The 17,814-nt window shown below is 48.2% G+C and overlaps 1 protein-coding gene across 7 annotated transcripts in view; it reads left to right on the top strand.

Moving 5' to 3' along the window:
* The first annotated feature begins 844 nt into the window (after positions 1–844).
* The window catches only part of CLASP2 (cytoplasmic linker associated protein 2), a 325,025-nt gene continuing 308,055 nt past the window's right edge, over positions 845–17,814 (top strand). For 3 of the 7 annotated variants that reach the window (XM_074988197.1, XM_074988200.1, XM_074988203.1), the window contains exon 1: positions 845–2,016. In XM_074988197.1, coding sequence (XP_074844298.1) covers positions 1,807–2,016 — 210 coding nt within the window. In that variant the 5' untranslated portion in view covers positions 845–1,806. The remainder of the gene's footprint in view (positions 2,017–17,814) is intronic. The other 4 variants (XM_074988198.1, XM_074988199.1, XM_074988204.1 and 1 more) reach the window with 2 other exon arrangements.

Genomic DNA, 17,814 nt, shown 5'->3' on the forward strand with positions numbered 1-17,814 from the left:
GTGCATTATTTCCGACAGCAAGGTCACCTCCGTGCTGGAGCCGCTCCCGCCTCAGGCTGACTGGCCCACACTGCCTCTTGAAGTTTCTCCCCCCCCGCAGGCAGACAAGGCTGCTCATGTCTAAGGTGGGAGCGGGGTAACGCACATCCGAGTCTAGGGGGACCCCCTCTGCCCTCCCCCCAGCACTAGGGAGGGCTCCCTGACTTCGACGTTTCTCGCTCAAGCAACCTTCCGATCAGGCGCAACGTTCTATCCCTCCCCGCCAGGGCACGGGAGGGGAGGGGAGGGGAGGGGCCCGGCCCGGCCCCGCCCCACCTGGCGCGCGGCAGCCATCGAGACCCTGACCACCGACGATTACGCCAGAGCTCTGCGTCTTGCGCGCACACGGTTTCAAAGGGGCCCCAGGCCCCCCCTGGGGTGCCTACGGCACTGCCTGAGACACACGGCTACTTTCAAGCCGTCCTTCCCTACGCTTATCCTACGTTCCTTCTCCCTTCCACGACTCAGTCCCACCCCGCTGCCTCCCCCAACGGATTATTTACGCATAGCGGGGTACACAGGCCCTGCGCAGGCACCTAAGGATGGCACCCCCCCCCCCAACACATACTTTATTGGAGGGGTGGCGGCGGCCGCCGGAGGTTAAGCGCACGCGCCGTGTAAGCGGGCTGTAAAGGTGAAGCCGCAAACTCAGGCGCGCGCCCCCCTCCTTTCCCTTACTCTCACTGCGGGGAGAGGCGCGCGGCCGCGGCAGCCCGAGGCGGGAAAGAGGGTAGCGGTGGAAGGAGGCGGTCATAGCGCGTGCGCGTGCACGTGCGGGCGTTGGACTCGTGCAGACAGGGGACACGCGGCCGGCGGCGGGAGGAGGGAGCCGGGTTCGGTGCTGGGAGCCACCGCAGTTGCAGGGGAGCGCGCGCTGGATGGTCGCGCGTTCCCGGAGCCACCAGGCGGCGCGGGGAGGAGCGGGGCGGGGCCCGCCGGATGAGTGACACCCAGACGGAGGCGGGCGCCGGCTGAGCCGGGCCAGGGACGCAACTTCCCTGGGACTGAGGAGCCGCCGCCGCCGCCGCCACCGGCGAGACACGCGCCTAAGGGAGCCCGCGGCTGCTGCTCCCCTTCACCCCTCCTGGCGGCCCGGGTGGAGGGGGCGTCGAGGCCTCTGCGGTTCCGACGGGGCGGGAATGCGGAGCCGTACATGTCCCGCCGGCCAGGGAGCATGAAAGTTCCGCTCCGGACCCAACGCTGCTTCCGGCGGAGTTTGGCGACGCGTTGCCGCTGCCCGCTGCTCTGAGAGGGGGCGGCGGCGGCTCCGCGCCGGGCCTGCGGGCTGTGGCGAGACCGCAGCTGCGCCAGCTCTGGGGGTAGCCTCAGAAAGTGCCGGCGGCTCTGCCGCCCTGGCTTGGACCTTCTTGCGGAATAAGCCTTGGGGGAAATTGTGAAGAACGCTGAAAACTTGAATAAAAACCAGCTTCCCCATCTCAGCGGATTTTGCAAACAAGGACCCGCTCGCCTGCGTCACCAGCAGCTTCACAAGGGAATCACTGGAGATTTAATTTGTAATGCACTTGGGAAGGACTTTTGTTAGGGTGTTTCTTGGTTAAAAGTGTTGTATTTCACCCTGCGGGGTTTGTTTGGGAAGACTAAGGGGAAACAAGACTCCTGTCTGCTGGGCTGGAGCTGGAGGCGGGGAGGCTGCCTGAACACCTCAGCGTTACTGGCTGCTTGGCTGCAGCTCCCTTTGCTCTGTGTGCGCGCGTGTGTTTTGATTGTAGTATTAAGGCAGTTTGACTTCTCGCCTGATAAACTTTCATGTTCAAATCAACCATGGAGCCTGGCAATATGGATTATTTCTGCGATCAGGTACAACAGAAAGACGTGGGCCGCAGGATGCAAATTGGCCAAGAACTGCTGGAGTATCTGGCTGACCCAAGTAAATCCACTGACCTCGAGCAGGATCAGCAGCGCCTTGATAAAGTGATCGACGAATTAACAGCATGGGTCAACTCTAGTAATTTTAAGGTGAGAGTGATTTGTGCAGGGATTGTGTGTAAGAAGAACAGGATTTTTCATGTTAAAAAGGAATGCTGATCTGAATAATGCTTAATGAATAATGCTTAAATGAACGGAACAGGACCCCAGTTTCCTTGCATATATCTTGTTGTTTGTTCCTTCTGAAAGACGTGTTTTTTTTGTTTTTTTTTAAACATGGATTTTGTTGGTTGGAAAGGTGGTTTCACAACAAATGTTTGACTTAAAATAGATTAATATGTGTTCTGCTTTTGTTTCTGGATAAACACAGAACTAGGACTGGCCATTTAAAATATGGCAGTAAGAAAAGTAATTTATGGAGAGATGTTTTGTTGTCATATTTTTTTTACTGTTGCTCTGGATTATGGACAGCCAAAATCAAATATCCCTGTTTTCTTACCTTGTAAATTGTCCTGATTTTGACCTCTTCAGTACACCCTATATTAACTCAGGTACATATTTTTGGCTTTGCCATTATTTTCTATAGACAATATACGTGATATTTCACTAAATATATATTTTATCAACTTTCCTGTTTCATAGGGGTTAGTTATGATGTTTCAAGTTCCAAGTGTGAATTTGAGTTTTTTAGTGGCTTCTTTTTGTATGGTTTTCTCGGCATGAGTAAGTATAATGTATCTTTCTGGAGGTCTGTGATGACTTATGTTCCTGGGTTGTTTTTTTTTTAATGCATTTTTAGCTCAAGTGCAAAAGAGCACAAATCATGGTGCATGGAATTAATATAGTCAATTTTCTTGCTTTTGGATAGCCCTCAGAAACATTGGCAACATGGTCATATTGTCCACTTAAGCAAATGTTTTAACTGTTTAAAGTGCTACTGGACTGCTTTTTTGTTTTAAGACCAACAAAATAATGTATTAGGTGGTGAGCTTTCGTGGAATAGACCCACTTCTTCAGACCATAGTCATACCAGAACAGACTCAGTATTTAAGGCAAAGAGACAGGTATGGCTATGGTCTGAAAAAGTGGCTCTATCCCACAAAAGCTCACCACTTAATAAGTTATTTTGTTAGTCTTTGAAGTGCTACTGGACTGCTTTTTTGTTTTGATAGTATATAGACTAACACAACTATCCTTCTGATAGTTCTCAATATCTGATGAAGTGAGTCTGTGCTCACGAAAGCTCATGCTCAAAACTTTTCTGTTAGTCTATAAGGTGCCACAGGACCCTTCATTGCTGTTAACTATCCCTCTGTCACTGTTTTAACTGCAGTTGCTTTACACTTCAGTCAGCTGGTGGCAGTGCTACTCCATAATGCTGGACTAACATCTGTGAAGTGAGGCAGTTTATATATAAAGTGATTGCTAGGTACCTAAAACTACCTGATTTGTCATTCATTGTGAAGTACCTCTCAAATTACTCTGTTGATTCAATAGTTCTTTGAAGGTTACAGCCCAGTGGGCAAATACCAGAACTGTTCATATAGTAATATATAGTAACAAAGAGGAAGCCGTGCCAGTCTATACACTATCAAAACAAAAAGCAGTCAAGTAGCACTTTAAAGACTAGCAAAATGGTTTATTAGGTGAGCTTTCGTGGGACAGACCCACTTCTTCAGACTGGCTATGGTTTGAAGAAGTGGGTCTGTCCCACGAAAGCTCACCTAATAAACCATTTTGCTAGTCTTTAAAGTGCTACTTGACTGCTTTTTGTTTTGATAGTAATGTATGTTTGTGATGGTGGTATGTTTCAGTGAATGTTACAGATCTGTGAATTATTTTACATTTACACCTTCCTTTTGAACTGTTGTCTGAAAACTATTGATTTCAGCTATTTTCACAAGCACATCAGTTATGACCAGTCACGGTGGTGTAGTGATGGTTTCTTATCGATTTATGTAGCATGATTGTTTTTGACTTCAAATTGCTGAACTTGGAATAGAGATTGTATAGGTATGGGTTTTTGTGTCTAAACTTCTTGGTAGAGGCTGAAGTATGTACTTAGTGGTCCAGGTTCTCAAGTCACCTTATTGGGCTAAAATACACCCCTATTCTAAACTACATCCCTTCTTTTTTTTTTTCCCTGTTTTGGGAATAGTGGTCTTCTGTATGGCTTGTGCTCACGAGGTTGTTGCAGTGCTTCCTCTTATCCACCCCACGGTTAAGGTCTCTCTTCTCAGGAGGATTCTTAAATTGTTCAGATGATGACCATAGGACATAATCTAGTTTGCTTGGATAACACGACACCATGGATGCACTCGTGGAGAATTGGGGTATTGAAATGGGGACATGAGCTGTCTAAAGAATCTGGTCTAAACAAGAGAGTGAGTAGAGCAAACACTGCACACAGGGCCAGACAGTTAAGGCAATCCAGTAAGATCTCAAGGCAGTGTTTCCATATTTGGAGCGCTGTGTCATGGCAACACCGCAGTTGAGTTTCTTTGAGGTATCTGTTCATATAAAGCACACCTCCTGATAACTGTGACAGAGGGGACCTGCAATTTATTCACTTCATACGTACATGTCTCATAAAGCTGGAAGGGACCTTGAGAGGTCATCATATCCTGTCCCCTGCCTTCTTGGCAGGACCAAGCACCATCCCTGACAGTTTTTTGTTTTGTCTTTTTTTTTTTTGAGCTCACAACCCTAGGTTTAGCAGACTAATGCTCAAACCAGTGAGGCGTCCCTTTCTCCTCTCCAAGGGAAGAAGAATGTTACAGCTAGGGATGTAAAATCCCATTTAATTAGTTAACCTGTCAAAGGTTACTTTTAACTGGTTAACTCAGGGGTCAGCAACCCCTGGCACACCTACCACTTGTGGCACACAAGCCCATTTTGGGCAGAATGCTGGCAGGAGTGCAGCCCTGCCTATCCTTCCCCCCATGCAGCAGGGGAGCACGGAGCCAGGCTGGGGCCCCTGCAGTTGCGTGGGGCCAGGGCTCCAGCTGTGGGACCCCACTGCAGACAAGGAGAGCACAGAGTATGGCTGGCCTGGTTGAGCGCCTGCTGAGTGGGGGAAATGTGCCCTCTGGGCTCAAGTTGACGGGCACCAGGGAATGTCGGGCCCCGCTCAGTGGCTGAGAGTCTGCAGCTGTTTATTAGCCCAGGAGGGGAGGTGGTCTTTTGCCTCTGCCAGCTGCCTCAGCCCTGTGGCCCACTGCCCTTGGGAGAGGGATCATGGCCAGCCCTTCTGGGAGGCAGGAAAGCTTTGCCTGCTCTGGGGGCAGTGCTCTGTCTGCAGATGGCAGACCTATGCCCTCAACGCAGGGCTTTTGACCCCAAGGAGTAGAGTGGGGTGGAGGAGGGAGGCTCACCAACACAAAACTTGCCAAGGCAAAGCAAGGCCAACAATCACACTAAACGATAAAGCTCTGCATCCTAATTTATTTAGGTTGTTGCGAGTAGGAGTATTAGTGTCTTTAAAAAGAAACGCTAGCACTCTGACATACATGGAGGTCAAAAGGTCACATTTCAGCACTCCACCTTGGAAAGGTTGCTGACTCATGGGTTAACCAATTAAACAGGGTAGGGGACTGGGTTGGATGAGAGCTGCTCCGGTTCCACCAGTTAACCTTTAATGTTCGTAGGTAGACCCAATTGGCTCAGCAGGCAAAAATAAGATTGTTCGTAATGGGAACTTCAGAGGTGCTTCATGCAATACTGAAATTTGTGTTTGCTAACCAGCTATGTCTCTTTCTCCAGCATGGACACTATCTTGTACTTTAGGTATTGGAATTCTCTTCTGTTTTCTGTCTGAAAGGAAAATGTGGCATATCCAAGGCAACTCACAGCTGTTCTCTCATCATCCGTATCTGCTACCTGCTGTGTAGTCATATTTAAAATAGAAAAGAGACATTGTCCTCTACAATGTTGCTCTGAAACATATCTTGCCACTTCAGTTCACCCTGGTCAGAGGTTTGTCTAGTATCTGACTTCCCTACTACAGTAGGGTCTCAACATTCATATGGGTTCTATGTTCAGAACCCTCGTGAATGTTGATTCTCGTGAATGGGTTGGAAGAGGGGAGTCTCGGAGTCCCACCTGGAGCTCCAGGGGAGCAAGGCCACTCATGAATAATTGAATTCGCAAATGTGGCACTCGTGAATGTTGAGACTCTACTGTATTCCTTGTGGCTCTGCTTCATCCCTGTCATTGAGAGGTGAGGATTATGTCCTGAGGTTTCAAACTCTGGGTCTGTTTAAAACTCAAGGGTCAGAGACCCGTGGCTCTCACTTAAGAAAAAAACAGACTTATTCATTACATTGAAAGAATCTATTATTTGGCACAGGACATGGGAGAATAAAGTTGCTATAGTTCAGAGAGAGAGTAACGAAAGTGTGATTGCTGAAATTTTCTGGCCCCTTTTTGCTTGTATGCTTCTGAGATACAATATCTTAGCCACTTGTAAATGGAAGATTTGGAAGCTGCCTTTCTTCTTGACCCCAAATAGTAAAGCATTTGTTCCTCTAAACTGCGTTATGAGTATGTACTTTGACACCTCTGTGGATAACCAAAATAAGCACTAATTTATTTTTGTGGTACAATGGAGTTATGTGGAAGGACAATTTCCTGTTTAATATTTGATATAAATGTAGAGTCACTGAATGTACAGTATTGAGGTTCTTAGAAAAGTACTCCAAATTTAGATAACGTACAATTAGATAACAACAAAAAGTCTTGTGGCACCTTATAGATGAACAGATACTTTGGAGCATAAGCTTTCGTGGGCAAAGACCTGCTTCATCAGATGCATGAGGTGGGGGGGGGGGGTGTTTCAGAGGGGTATTTAAAGGGTGGGGTCCCAGTAAAAGGGTGGGCCAGAGCTGTCAAGGTCTATTCAGCAAGGTGGAAATGGCCCCGTATCAACAGTACTTATCAAAAGAGTAAAAAACAAGTCAGATTAGACAGGGGGATGTGAGCCATTGTCAGCGTCTAATGGGGAGCTATCAACACCCAAAGCAGAGAAACTGTCTTTGTAAGCTGTGAGCCACTCCTAGTCTCTGTTTAATCCATGGTTAATGGAGTCAAATTTGCAAATAAATTGCAGCTCAGAGATTTCTCTCTCCATTGATTTCTGAAATTTTTTTGTTTCAGAACTGTCACTCTTAAATCTGCCACTGAGTATCCAGGGAGATTGAAATGCTCTCCCACAGGCTTCTTGTACATTACCGTTCCTGATGTCTGATTTATGTCCATTTATCTTTTATGGAGAGACTGTCCAGTTTGGCCAATGTAAATTCCAGTGGGGCATTGCTGGCACATGATGGCATATATTATATTAGTAGATGTGCGGGTAAAGGAGCCCCTGATGGTATAGTTGATGATAGGTCCTATGATGATGTCACTGGTGTAGATATGTGAGCAGAGTTGGCAGCGAGGACTGTTGCAGCGGCTGGTTCCAGGCCTAGAGTCACTGGTTTGTGATTTGTAGTGGCTGGTGAGGATTTGTTTAAGGTTGGCAGGCTGCCTGTAGGCGAGGACAGGCCTGCCTCCCAAGGTCTATGAGAGTGAAGGATCATTGTTCAGGATGGGTTGCAAATCACTGATGATGCGCTGGAGAGGCCTTAGGTGGGGGCTGTATGTGATGGTCAGTGGTGTTCTCTTGTTTTCCTTGCGAGGCCTGTCTTGTAGCAGGCGGCTTCTGGGGTACCCGTCTGGCTTTATCAGTCTGTTTCCTCACTTCCTTAGCTGGGTATTGTAGTTTGAGGAAAGCTTGGTAAAGGTGTTGTAGATATTTGTCTCTGTCTGATGGATCAGAGCAAATACAGTTGTACCTTAGTGCCTGGCTGTAAACAATGGATTGTGTAGTATGCCCTGGTTGGAAGCTGGGGGCATGCAGATAAGCATAGCAGTCCATGGGTTTTCGGTATAGAGTGGTATTTATGTGACCATCGCTCATCTGTCTGGACTGGTCCAGGCTAAGGTTGATGGTGGGGTGGCAACTGTTGAAATCACGGTGGAACTCTTCAAGAGCTTTCTTCCATGGGTGCAGATGGTGAAGATGTCATCAATGTAGCGTAGGTAGAGGAGGGGTGCTAGGGGACAAGAACTGAAAGCGTTGTTCCAGGTCAGCCATAAAAGTGTTGGCATACTGTGGGGCCGTGTGGGTGCCCATAGCAGTGCCACTGATTTGAAGGTATAATTTGTCCCCAAATCTGAAATAGTTGTGGGTGAGGACAAAGTCTTCCACTTTGTCTCTGATATCATTCAAGCAACATGACTATGACCCTGCAAGTTTTAATAGTTTAGAAAATGTTAATACCTTCATGAGTAGCTCAGATAGAGGCTTGTAATGGCCTTGAGAATCATGCTACAGTCCCATGAAAGAATTCGGTATACTTCTGGAGGGTGTGAAAGAGAAAAATACTGTACATATGGAAAAAGGGAAAATCCACTACTACTCTTTCATTAAGGAAGCTAGACAAAGCAACAGATTGAACTGCAAGTTCTCGCTTTATTCTGTCGTAGAGAAATTTGAGAATCTGTGCTATGAGGGCAAATATGGAAGAGTGACCCCATGCCTGGTGTCACTGTGTATGCAGGGTATGGCCTTTGATTTCTCTGAGCTAGTAGGTCTCGTTCTGGAATCTAAAATGTGTATTTTCTCTTGTGGATCATCGTTCTGTTTTTGAAAGGCTCTGTTCAAAATTCAGGCAGTTAGGCTCTGACTGCATGCTGATGAATTGAATCACAGAAGTGGTGGGGTTAGAAGGGAGCTTGAAAGGCCACCTCTTCCAGCCCTGTAGTCTGAGGCAAGACAGCACAACTTAGACCACCTCAGACAGTTGTTTAGGGGTTTTAAGAACAGGTTAGACTAGTGATCTCCTAGGGCACAGGTTTCAAACTCAATTTACCTTAGGGCCAGTGCCAGTCCACCAGTCCTCAAATCTCCTAAAGGGCATCCCTCTCTGGCAGGCCTCTGATGTGTGTATCTGTGTCTTTCTCCATGTGTCTCCTGGCCTGTCTTTCTGGCCCATGTGATCCCTGCCCACCAGTGATTTAACCCTCCCCTCAGATCTCCAGGGCCCTCTGGCACCACCACCAGAAGTACAGTGACGCTAGAGTGGCTTTTAGCTGCTATCTTGGTGCCACTGCCATCATCTCCCTGTAGCTCTGGGGAGGTGTGTCCAGAGCTGTTCCGTCCTGGGCCCTGCGGTTTTGTGGGGAGGGGCCTGCAGCAGCAGCCCTAAACATCTTATGGATGGGACAGTACCTCATACTCAGGTTAGTCTGTGGAGCCTTGGGCTGGCTCAGGCTGGCAGCAGGGTTCAAGAACCCCTGCACACACTGTGGGACAGTGGAGCCATGCAGCAGCCTGCTCCGCCCTGCTGCCATCTCCCAAGACAGCTCACACTGGGGTTGAGGCACTCTGCTTTCCATGGAGTGAGTGGGCTGGCCTGGGCAATGGCAGGGTAGGGGAGTATAGTGGAACAGAGGCTGCTTCATCATTCTGCTTACCCATTGCTCTGTCTGCTCTGGTGAGTGCAGGGGGAGCCCAGACTGCTGCTACTGCCTTTCATCAGCTCCTCCATCCCATTAATCCCCACATCCCTCGGGGGGGTTGGTGAGGATGAGGTGGATCGCACATTAGGGAGGGAGCAAAATTTTTAGTCCATCTCTATTCTCACCTCCATCATAGCTGCGCTCCTAGCCTCGTGCCTGGGCCTGCCTTGAGCTGTGCCCACACTACTAGATAAAATAGATTTTATTAAAATCAGTTTTTTAATGCTGGGTTTTATCCATTCAATTTTGAGCATCTTCACCTTCCCACATGCTCCTCACAAAATCCACTTACTGCTGACACACACAGGTAGCTTAAATTGAGGTACGTACCAAAAAAGGCCCTTATGTCTAAGTAGATGCAGTTGCTACACTGAAACTCGAATCGTTCATCAGGCTAAAAGACCCAAGACTACAGTTAGGTTTGCAAGACCCTAAGGACAAGAATATTCCCTACTGCAAGCCTTAATTTGACAACTGCAGTAATTGTATAGCTAATACATTGCCTTCATTGAGACATGTATGGCTTGGGATGACTGCAAGACCCCTGGGCGGCTACAAGACCCCAGCTACAGCCAGCCCCTGAAAATCGTGACCGCCGAGGGAGACAACTCCTGGGTGGCTACAAGGCCCCTGGCTACAGCCAGGCCCCAAATATTCTGACTGCCAAGGGAGACGTTCCCCGGGCAGCTACAAGACACCTGGCCACAGCCAGCCCCTGAAAATCGTTACCCTCACCATGTGCAATCTGTCTGGCACCTTATGCAGCATGTCCTTTTATTGGTTCGGGGTCAATCCGTGGGACGCAGCTGGGCATGAGAATGTTCCAGAATGTGTGGCGCCTCTGGCAGGAAGGGGATGGTATCAGGACAACATGTAAATGGCTGAAAAGAAGTTTCTTATACTACCAGACAAGCACAACCCCACCCACAACAGAGAACTGTGGTGCATTGTGGGGCACATATGGGACATCTGTGGAGGCTAATAGTAACAGAGAGATAGCCATGTTAGTCTATATTCTATCAAAACAAAAAAGCAGTCCAGTAGCACTTAAAAGACTAACAAACCAATTTATTAGGTGGTGAGCTTCTGTCTCATGAAAGCTCACCACCTAATAAATTGGTTTGTTAGTCTTTTAAGTGCTACTGGACTGCTTTTTTGTTTTGATGGAGGCTAATGAATTTGATTTAAAGACATGCAGCATCCTCACTACCCTTCATTTGATTTTTAAATTTAAATTGAAAGCTACAGCTGTCAGGTTACTATGATTTTAGGTTTTCAATATCATGTCAATTTTAGTGGTCCATAGATCGAGCTAATGGAATTTACAGTGAGGACAGGCACTGGGAGAAATCGGGCTAACTGACTTAAAATCGATTTTTATCTCACAGTGTAGATGCAGCCTTGTCATTGCCTGCAGATCCTTTCCTAGTCTTGGGCTGTGGTTGGGATGCGGTCAAGGCTAGGCTGTGGCTCCTGCCCCCAGCCTTGACCTCTGGCTGTAGCCTCCCTACTAGCGCTGGCTCCCTTACTCTTGTCTGTATCCCTTTCTCTCGGGCTGGTGGGGAGCGAGGGATGCAGGCCTCCAAAGTTTGGGAACTGCTGAGTTAGACAAGGAAAGGGGTTGTGATTTCCCCAGGAAGCTTATTCTAGTATTTATTTATGTGGTTAGACATTATGGAAGACTTTCTAATTTAAATTAAGCCAATTACTTAAAAGTCTATTTTCATTGGACATGGGGAATAATTAGTCTTCCTCTTTGTAACAGTTCTTAGTGTATTTGAAGACAATTATGAGGTCCCATTTCAAAACTAAAAAGGCTGAGGCTTTTGTATTTGATTACATTGCTCTTGTAAGAGGTTTTCTCAGTCTTTGATCACTTTTGTTGTTCTTGTCTGGACTGGTTCTGATTTGTCCACAATTTTTGTAAATTGTGGCATCCAGCGGTGGGAATAGTAAGGTAGTTGAGGCCTCACCAGTGCCAGTTAGATCAGGATAGTGATCATCTGTGTACAGGTTGAGCCTCCAGCCTGGGATTCTCTTGTCAGACAACATTGGTCATTTGGTATGATTTTAGTGAGCTGGATGTCCACTTATAATGGGTGTGGCCAAGTTTCCTGTGGTTCCATAATGTTTGTTTACAGCCATAAGACCTGGCTCTCTGTTCTGTGCTGCCATTCAGTTGTAATTTACCGCTAAATGTCTCCTAAAAGCCCAATAAGAAGTGCAAATGTTGGTAATGTTGCTAGACAATGTTGACCTCCCATGGTTAGGAAAACATTCTCTTTCAGCACGTCCCAAGGTTCAACCTATATTACATATTGCACTTCTGCTAATATGCTGTTAATATGTCCCAGGATGATCTTAGCCTTGCTGATTTTGGAAGAGTTGTCCAACTGCCTTCATACTGCTTGCAACTTCTCATAGTTTGGTGTCAGATTTTGTAAGCATGCTGTCCACTCCATTCTCCAAGTCATAAATGAAAATACTGAGTAGTACAGGACCCTGGGACAGATCATTGCTAGACTTCATTAGGTGAGTTCTCCTAGTTTGCCAGTGAATTGAAATTAAATTATATTTTCCCCAGAAATATTCTGATCAGCCCTTTTAAGAGTGTTTCAGTATTTTTCAGGAAGTTAAGAATCTTCTTCTGTGTCACCTGGGATACTTGTGTCTTATGGCAGGCATGTTAGCCATTGTAGTGATGGTTCTTTTCTGTGGCTGGGTTTAACTGATTAACCCATCAAACAGCTGTGTGTATCAGGGCAGCTAGAGAAGCTGGAGCAGCCATCCCACTGCTGCCTCTCCCCTGAGGGATGCTGTGGATGTGGCTATTCTGACCCAGCTGGAGTGCCCCCACCCATGGCAGCCCTGTGGGGCTGGAGCAACTCCCTTTCTGTAGTGGCTGCTCCAGCCTGTAATGGTTAACCTTAAGTGGTGTGGCAGACCAGAGCCTGCAGGCTGCAGGAACCTGATAGAAGGCAGGTACACTGGGAATTGGGTCAGTGCCTTTTTATTGCCTAACTAAGCTCACAGCTGGGGCTCATTAAGGATCAGCCTGCAGTAAAGGGCTAATCAGGCACGTACTGCCAGGGTAAGCCTTCTGGCTCACTATAAAAGGCTTCCCTTCCAGGCAGAAGCAGGAAGGAGTTGAGTCGCACCAAGAAGAGAAACTGGATGACTGAGGTACTGGGGAGACAAGCAGCAGCCACTGGGTGTAGGGGAAAGGTGCTGAAGGGAAGTGGTGGGAGAAGTGGCCCAGGGAAAGGCTGCTGAGGTTGGGGTAGACAAGAGCCCCATTAGCTGCTTCTCCTTTAGGGTCCCTGGGTAGAATCCAGCGTGGTAGGCGGGCCAGGGCTTCCCTCAACCTTCCCCTGGAGAGCCAACCTTCTGGGAAGGATCAGGGGCATCCAAACCTGCAGAAGAGGGCTTGTTCCCCTCACCCCCCCTCCCCACCTGGGACTTGCTGGTGATGAGGATGGCTTGGTAAGCAGAGACTCTGACCTTTGGAATGACCCCAAGGCAACAAGAGGGCCTCCTCGAGTCTCTGAGGCCAGGAAGCACAGGACCCTGAGGGGGACTGACAATGGACTTGTCACACTGGTAAGCCTCGTCTGTTTAGGATGAGGCTTACTGATTAACTGGTTACGCTTCAACATCCATATTGAAGACTTGTATCTCAGGTGGCAGAAGAGGGGATATTAATCTTAGTTGAAGACTGGGGTGGACAGTTAAGAGTGCTAAGAGGGCAGATGCAGCCCTGAGTTAATGTACAACGAACAAATGTGACAATGTTGAGAGAAATTTTTCAATAGCTTTGATCATAGATGGTGTAACAGATGCAGAATTGGAAGTTCTCTTTAAGATGAAAACTAATAAATGGTATTACTGAAACCTACTGGAATTATTCACTTGATTAGAATGTTAAAATGGTGATAAACTTGATTCGATGTTCGGATGAAATCTCAGATTTGGTTGAGAAAGGTAATTGCATGGATGTAATACACATTTTAGGAAGGCATTTGGCTTTGTAGCTCACAAGATTCTGATAAAAATGTTAGCACAGTGAAACACAAATTAAATAGATTAAGAACTGGCTAATTGACAGATGTCAAAGGGCGAAATAGCAAATGGGGATTTTTCTACTGGGCCTTCCCAGGGACCTGAAGCTATTAATTATTTACACCAGTGATCTGGAGAAACTATGAAGTTAGTGAAAGTAAAATTTGATGCAACATGGGCAGAATGGTAAATAATGACATGGAAGTGACCCACAACAGTACAGAGTGGATGAGCTGGATCCATTTAGCCAAAATGCATTTTTATACAGCTAAATATAAAGCTATACATTAGGAACAAGGAATGCAGGCCATGCCTACAAAATGAGGGAAGTGCATCCTGGAAAACAGGAAGTATGGAAAAGATTTAGGCATCATAATGAACAAGTGAATATGAGCTCTTATTCTACTGCTATTGCAAAAACGCTAATGCTGTCTTTTTAGATGTATGTCAGGGGACTAGCACACAGAAGTAAGACTTTTGTTTTTATCTGTGACATTGATTGACTCTGAGGATAGGATAAGGAGCAATGGGCTTAAACTGCAGCAAGGGAGGTTAGGTTGGACATTAAGAAAAACTTCCTGTTGGGATGGTTAAACACTGGAATAGGTTGCCTGCGGAGGCTGTGGAATCTCCATCATTGGAGATTTTAAGAGCAGGTTAGATAGACATCTATTGAGGATGGTCTTAATGGTGGGCCCTGCTGTGAGGGCAGGGGATTGGACTCAATGACCTCTGGAGGTCCCTTCTAGTGTTCTATAATTGGTGAGACCAGTATTGGAATACTGTGTACAGTTCTGGTTTCTACAAAACTGTCAACATGCATTTTAAAACACAGTACAGAAAAAAAGCCAGAAGGGATGTCTGGGCTGGAAAATATTCCTTAACTAACTGACGTGTGTGTATCTTCATGGGGAAGAAAACAAGCAAGCAGTCAAGTAGCACTTTAACGACTAACAAAATAGTTTATTAGGTGATGAGCTTTCGTGGGGCAGATCTGCTTCTTCAGAATATCAAGCACCAGAGAGCTCTTCAGGCTGGCAGAGAGAAACATAACGAATATTTAGAAACTGTGTTGGACGTATTCTCTTTGGGGGACAAAGGCGCAGGTTATGGCAGTGATTATAATTGACTGTTGGCTCAGATTATTGAGGATCTCTTTGCATATTCACATCCAGTCTGCGTGCCTTTCTGTGAGATCTGCTTTAGCTAAACAAAAGGTTTTGGACTCCAGTATGGGAGTAAACAGGTAAAATTCAATGGTCTATGTGATGTATGGGCAATCAGATTAGATGATGTGCTTGTCTTTCTGGTCTTGAATTCTACAGAACTCTGAATAAAAGGTTACTTTGGTTCTGACTCTTCTGCATTATGTGAAGTGCCTTTTGTGGAACACTACTGTTCATTACTGGGTTACTGAGTCATTTACAGAGTCTAGCCTCAGTCAGAGGAATAACAATGTTCCCTCTAATTTTCCCCACCCACGTGCAGAATGAATTTTATCTGCACCCATATGGAGGTGAAGTGTGAGGACACCTTCACATTGTGGCATATAACAAAATTCATGGGGTGGGGGTGGGGACCAAGGGATAAGGAGTGTGCAAGGGCCTCGGGACTGGGCCAAAGGGTTGAGTTGTGGGCTCTGGAATGGGATTGGGGATGAGAAATTTCGGCTGCAGACGGAATCCGCTCAGGCTACAGCCAGAGTCAGATTAGCTAGAGTTTTACGTGTAAATTGTTGTTTTTTTCTTTCTAAAAAAAAAAGAGAGAGAGAGAAAGCAAGAGAGTAAAAAAAAAAAAAAAAAAAAAAAAAAAAGAAAAATGATAAAAAGAGAGAGAGGAGCGGAGAAGATGTGTGGATGTGAAGGCCAGTAGGCCTCCCGCCGCTGCAGGCCGGTGTCCGTGACGGTTAAACAGGCACAAATTAAGTGCTAAGTGCCCTATTAACAACAAAAAGACTCACCGTGATGTCCTCTTCAGGCTTTAAAAAGTGTGAGTCCTGCCACGAAGCTATGCCAGCCTCTGATGGGCATAGCGAATGCATTCGGTGCCTGGGGGAATCACATGTTAGACAGAAGCGTTCCCACTGTGCTAAGCTCACAGCCAGGGCCAGGAAAGACAGAGAAATGCGGCTGAAAATGCTCCTGTTCGATAAGGCTCTCCAGCCCGACTTACTGGAGAGGCCTCAACCAGAAGGGCCCTCAGGGTTCCACAAAAGGAAGGCGGCTTCCCTCACCCCCTCGGCGCAGAAACGGAGGAAACTCTCCCCAGCCCGATCCCTGCCGGCGGTCTCAGCGAGCGGGACGGGCGGCACACACAGCCCCCAGCCACATACTCAGACAAGCGGCAGCGCAGCAGCGCACGTGGCAGAGGCTGAGCCTCTGATTACCAAACAGCCAGCACGCGCGGCACCTAGAGCGGCGGCCAGGCAAGCGCCGGAACTGGCGGCATGGCCACAGGCGGCACCGACCCCTGCAGCGCCAGTGGTGCAGGGCCAACAGGCACGGAGCCTGCAGGCACCAGAGGACGTTATCTGCGTGGCACCGCAGCTGAGCGGGCCGAGCGCGGCGCCGACAGCGGGGCCAAGATCCCCAGCATGGGAAGGGGCGGTGCCAGCCCCGCAGGGGAGGGGAAAGGCGAAAGCAAAAACCCGGCACCACAGCCCTTCTCCGGACAGGGCTGCAATGCTGCTGTCAACAAGCCCTCCCTTTATGCTGCACACACCACCGAGAAGATCTGGGTCTCCACCGGCCTATCCAGAGCCGCCTCCTCCGTTCCTCCAACCTACGTCACCATGGCTTGGGCCACCTTCGCCCTTTCTGGGACTGGATCCCTTGGAGTACTATCACAAACCAGCTTCACCGTTATCTGTATCATCGCGGAGATCTCGCTCTCCCAGACATCGGGGGTACGCACCCCGAGAGTGGTCCAGGTTTCCATCCCCGGACCCGTGCCCGTGCTGCCATGGTCGTTCTTATCATGCTGGACACAGACACCCCAGGCCTACACCTAGGGGCAGGTCCCCCCCGGCCGTCCAATACCCCCGTGGACACTCCCGGCCGGGGACAGAAACACAGCTATCTCAAGGAGAGTTAATTTTAGAACCCCGAGACTTTCCTTCGCAATCCTCCAGCGAGCAGGTGTACCATTGGCCACAGGAACCTGAGAGTTCGACGGAGGTTTACCCTAGTGGTTCCTCCTCGTCCTCCCCTGATGAGGCCACGGCCCCCGGGGACGTTGCTCCCCCGGACGACCTCAAACAGTTTCAGGAGCTGTTTAAAAGGGTGGCTTTCATGCAAGGCATCCAAACGGCAGAAGTGAAGGAGAAACATCACAAACGCCTGAAAAATTTGAGACCCCCGGCTTCATCCAAAATCGCTATCCCGCTCGACGAAGCCATTATGGAGTCAGCCACTACCATATGGCAGACCCCGGCCTCCGCTCCGCCTATGAACAAGAGAGCGGATAAAAAGTACTTCGTCCCGGCGAAGGGCATGGAGTTCCTTTTTAGTCACCCACAACCAAATTCTCTGGTGGTAGAATCGTCTCAGCAGAGATCAAAGACTTCTCAGTACAAATCGGGGGGGGGGTGGGGTTCAGACAAAGATGCCAAGAAGCTAGAGCTGTTTGGCAGGAAGGTATATTCCTCCTCCACCCTGCTATTGAGAGTGGCAAACTATGCAGCACATCTAGCGAACCATAATTTTGATAATTACTCCAGGCTGGCTTCTCTCATGGATTCGCTTCCGGAAGATAAGAAGCCGGTGCTAAAGGCAATTGTGCAAGAGGGCTACGCAGCTTCGAGAACGGGAGTCCAGATCGCCCTGGACGTGGCGGACATGGCGGCACGCTCAGCGGCTACAGCAGTGGTCATGCGTAGAGAATCCTGGCTCCAGAAATCGGGTATCCTGAGGGATCTGCAGGCGAAGATTGTGGATCTTCCCTTTGACACGCAGAAGTTGTTTGCAGACTCAACCGACTCGGTCCTCCACTCCAGTAAGGACTCCAGAGCTACACTTAGAACTCTGGGTATTTATACCCCTCCATATAGGAAGAAAAAGTATTACCCTCAGCGAAGACGATACCCGTACCAACCACAGCGTGCTCAGTACCAACGGGGATACGACCAACGGTGACATCAACAGCAGCAACAGTACAGAACTCCCAGGCGACGTCCTCAACAAAGCCGTGCATCCTCGGGGCAGGCCCAAAGGCAACAAGTTTGATGGGCATGTCGAGGGCTGCACTATCACTACCATCGCGCAATGC

The sequence above is a fragment of the Carettochelys insculpta genome, chromosome 2, assembly GCF_033958435.1.
Source record: "Carettochelys insculpta isolate YL-2023 chromosome 2, ASM3395843v1, whole genome shotgun sequence".
NCBI classification, from domain to species: domain Eukaryota; kingdom Metazoa; phylum Chordata; order Testudines; family Carettochelyidae; genus Carettochelys; species Carettochelys insculpta.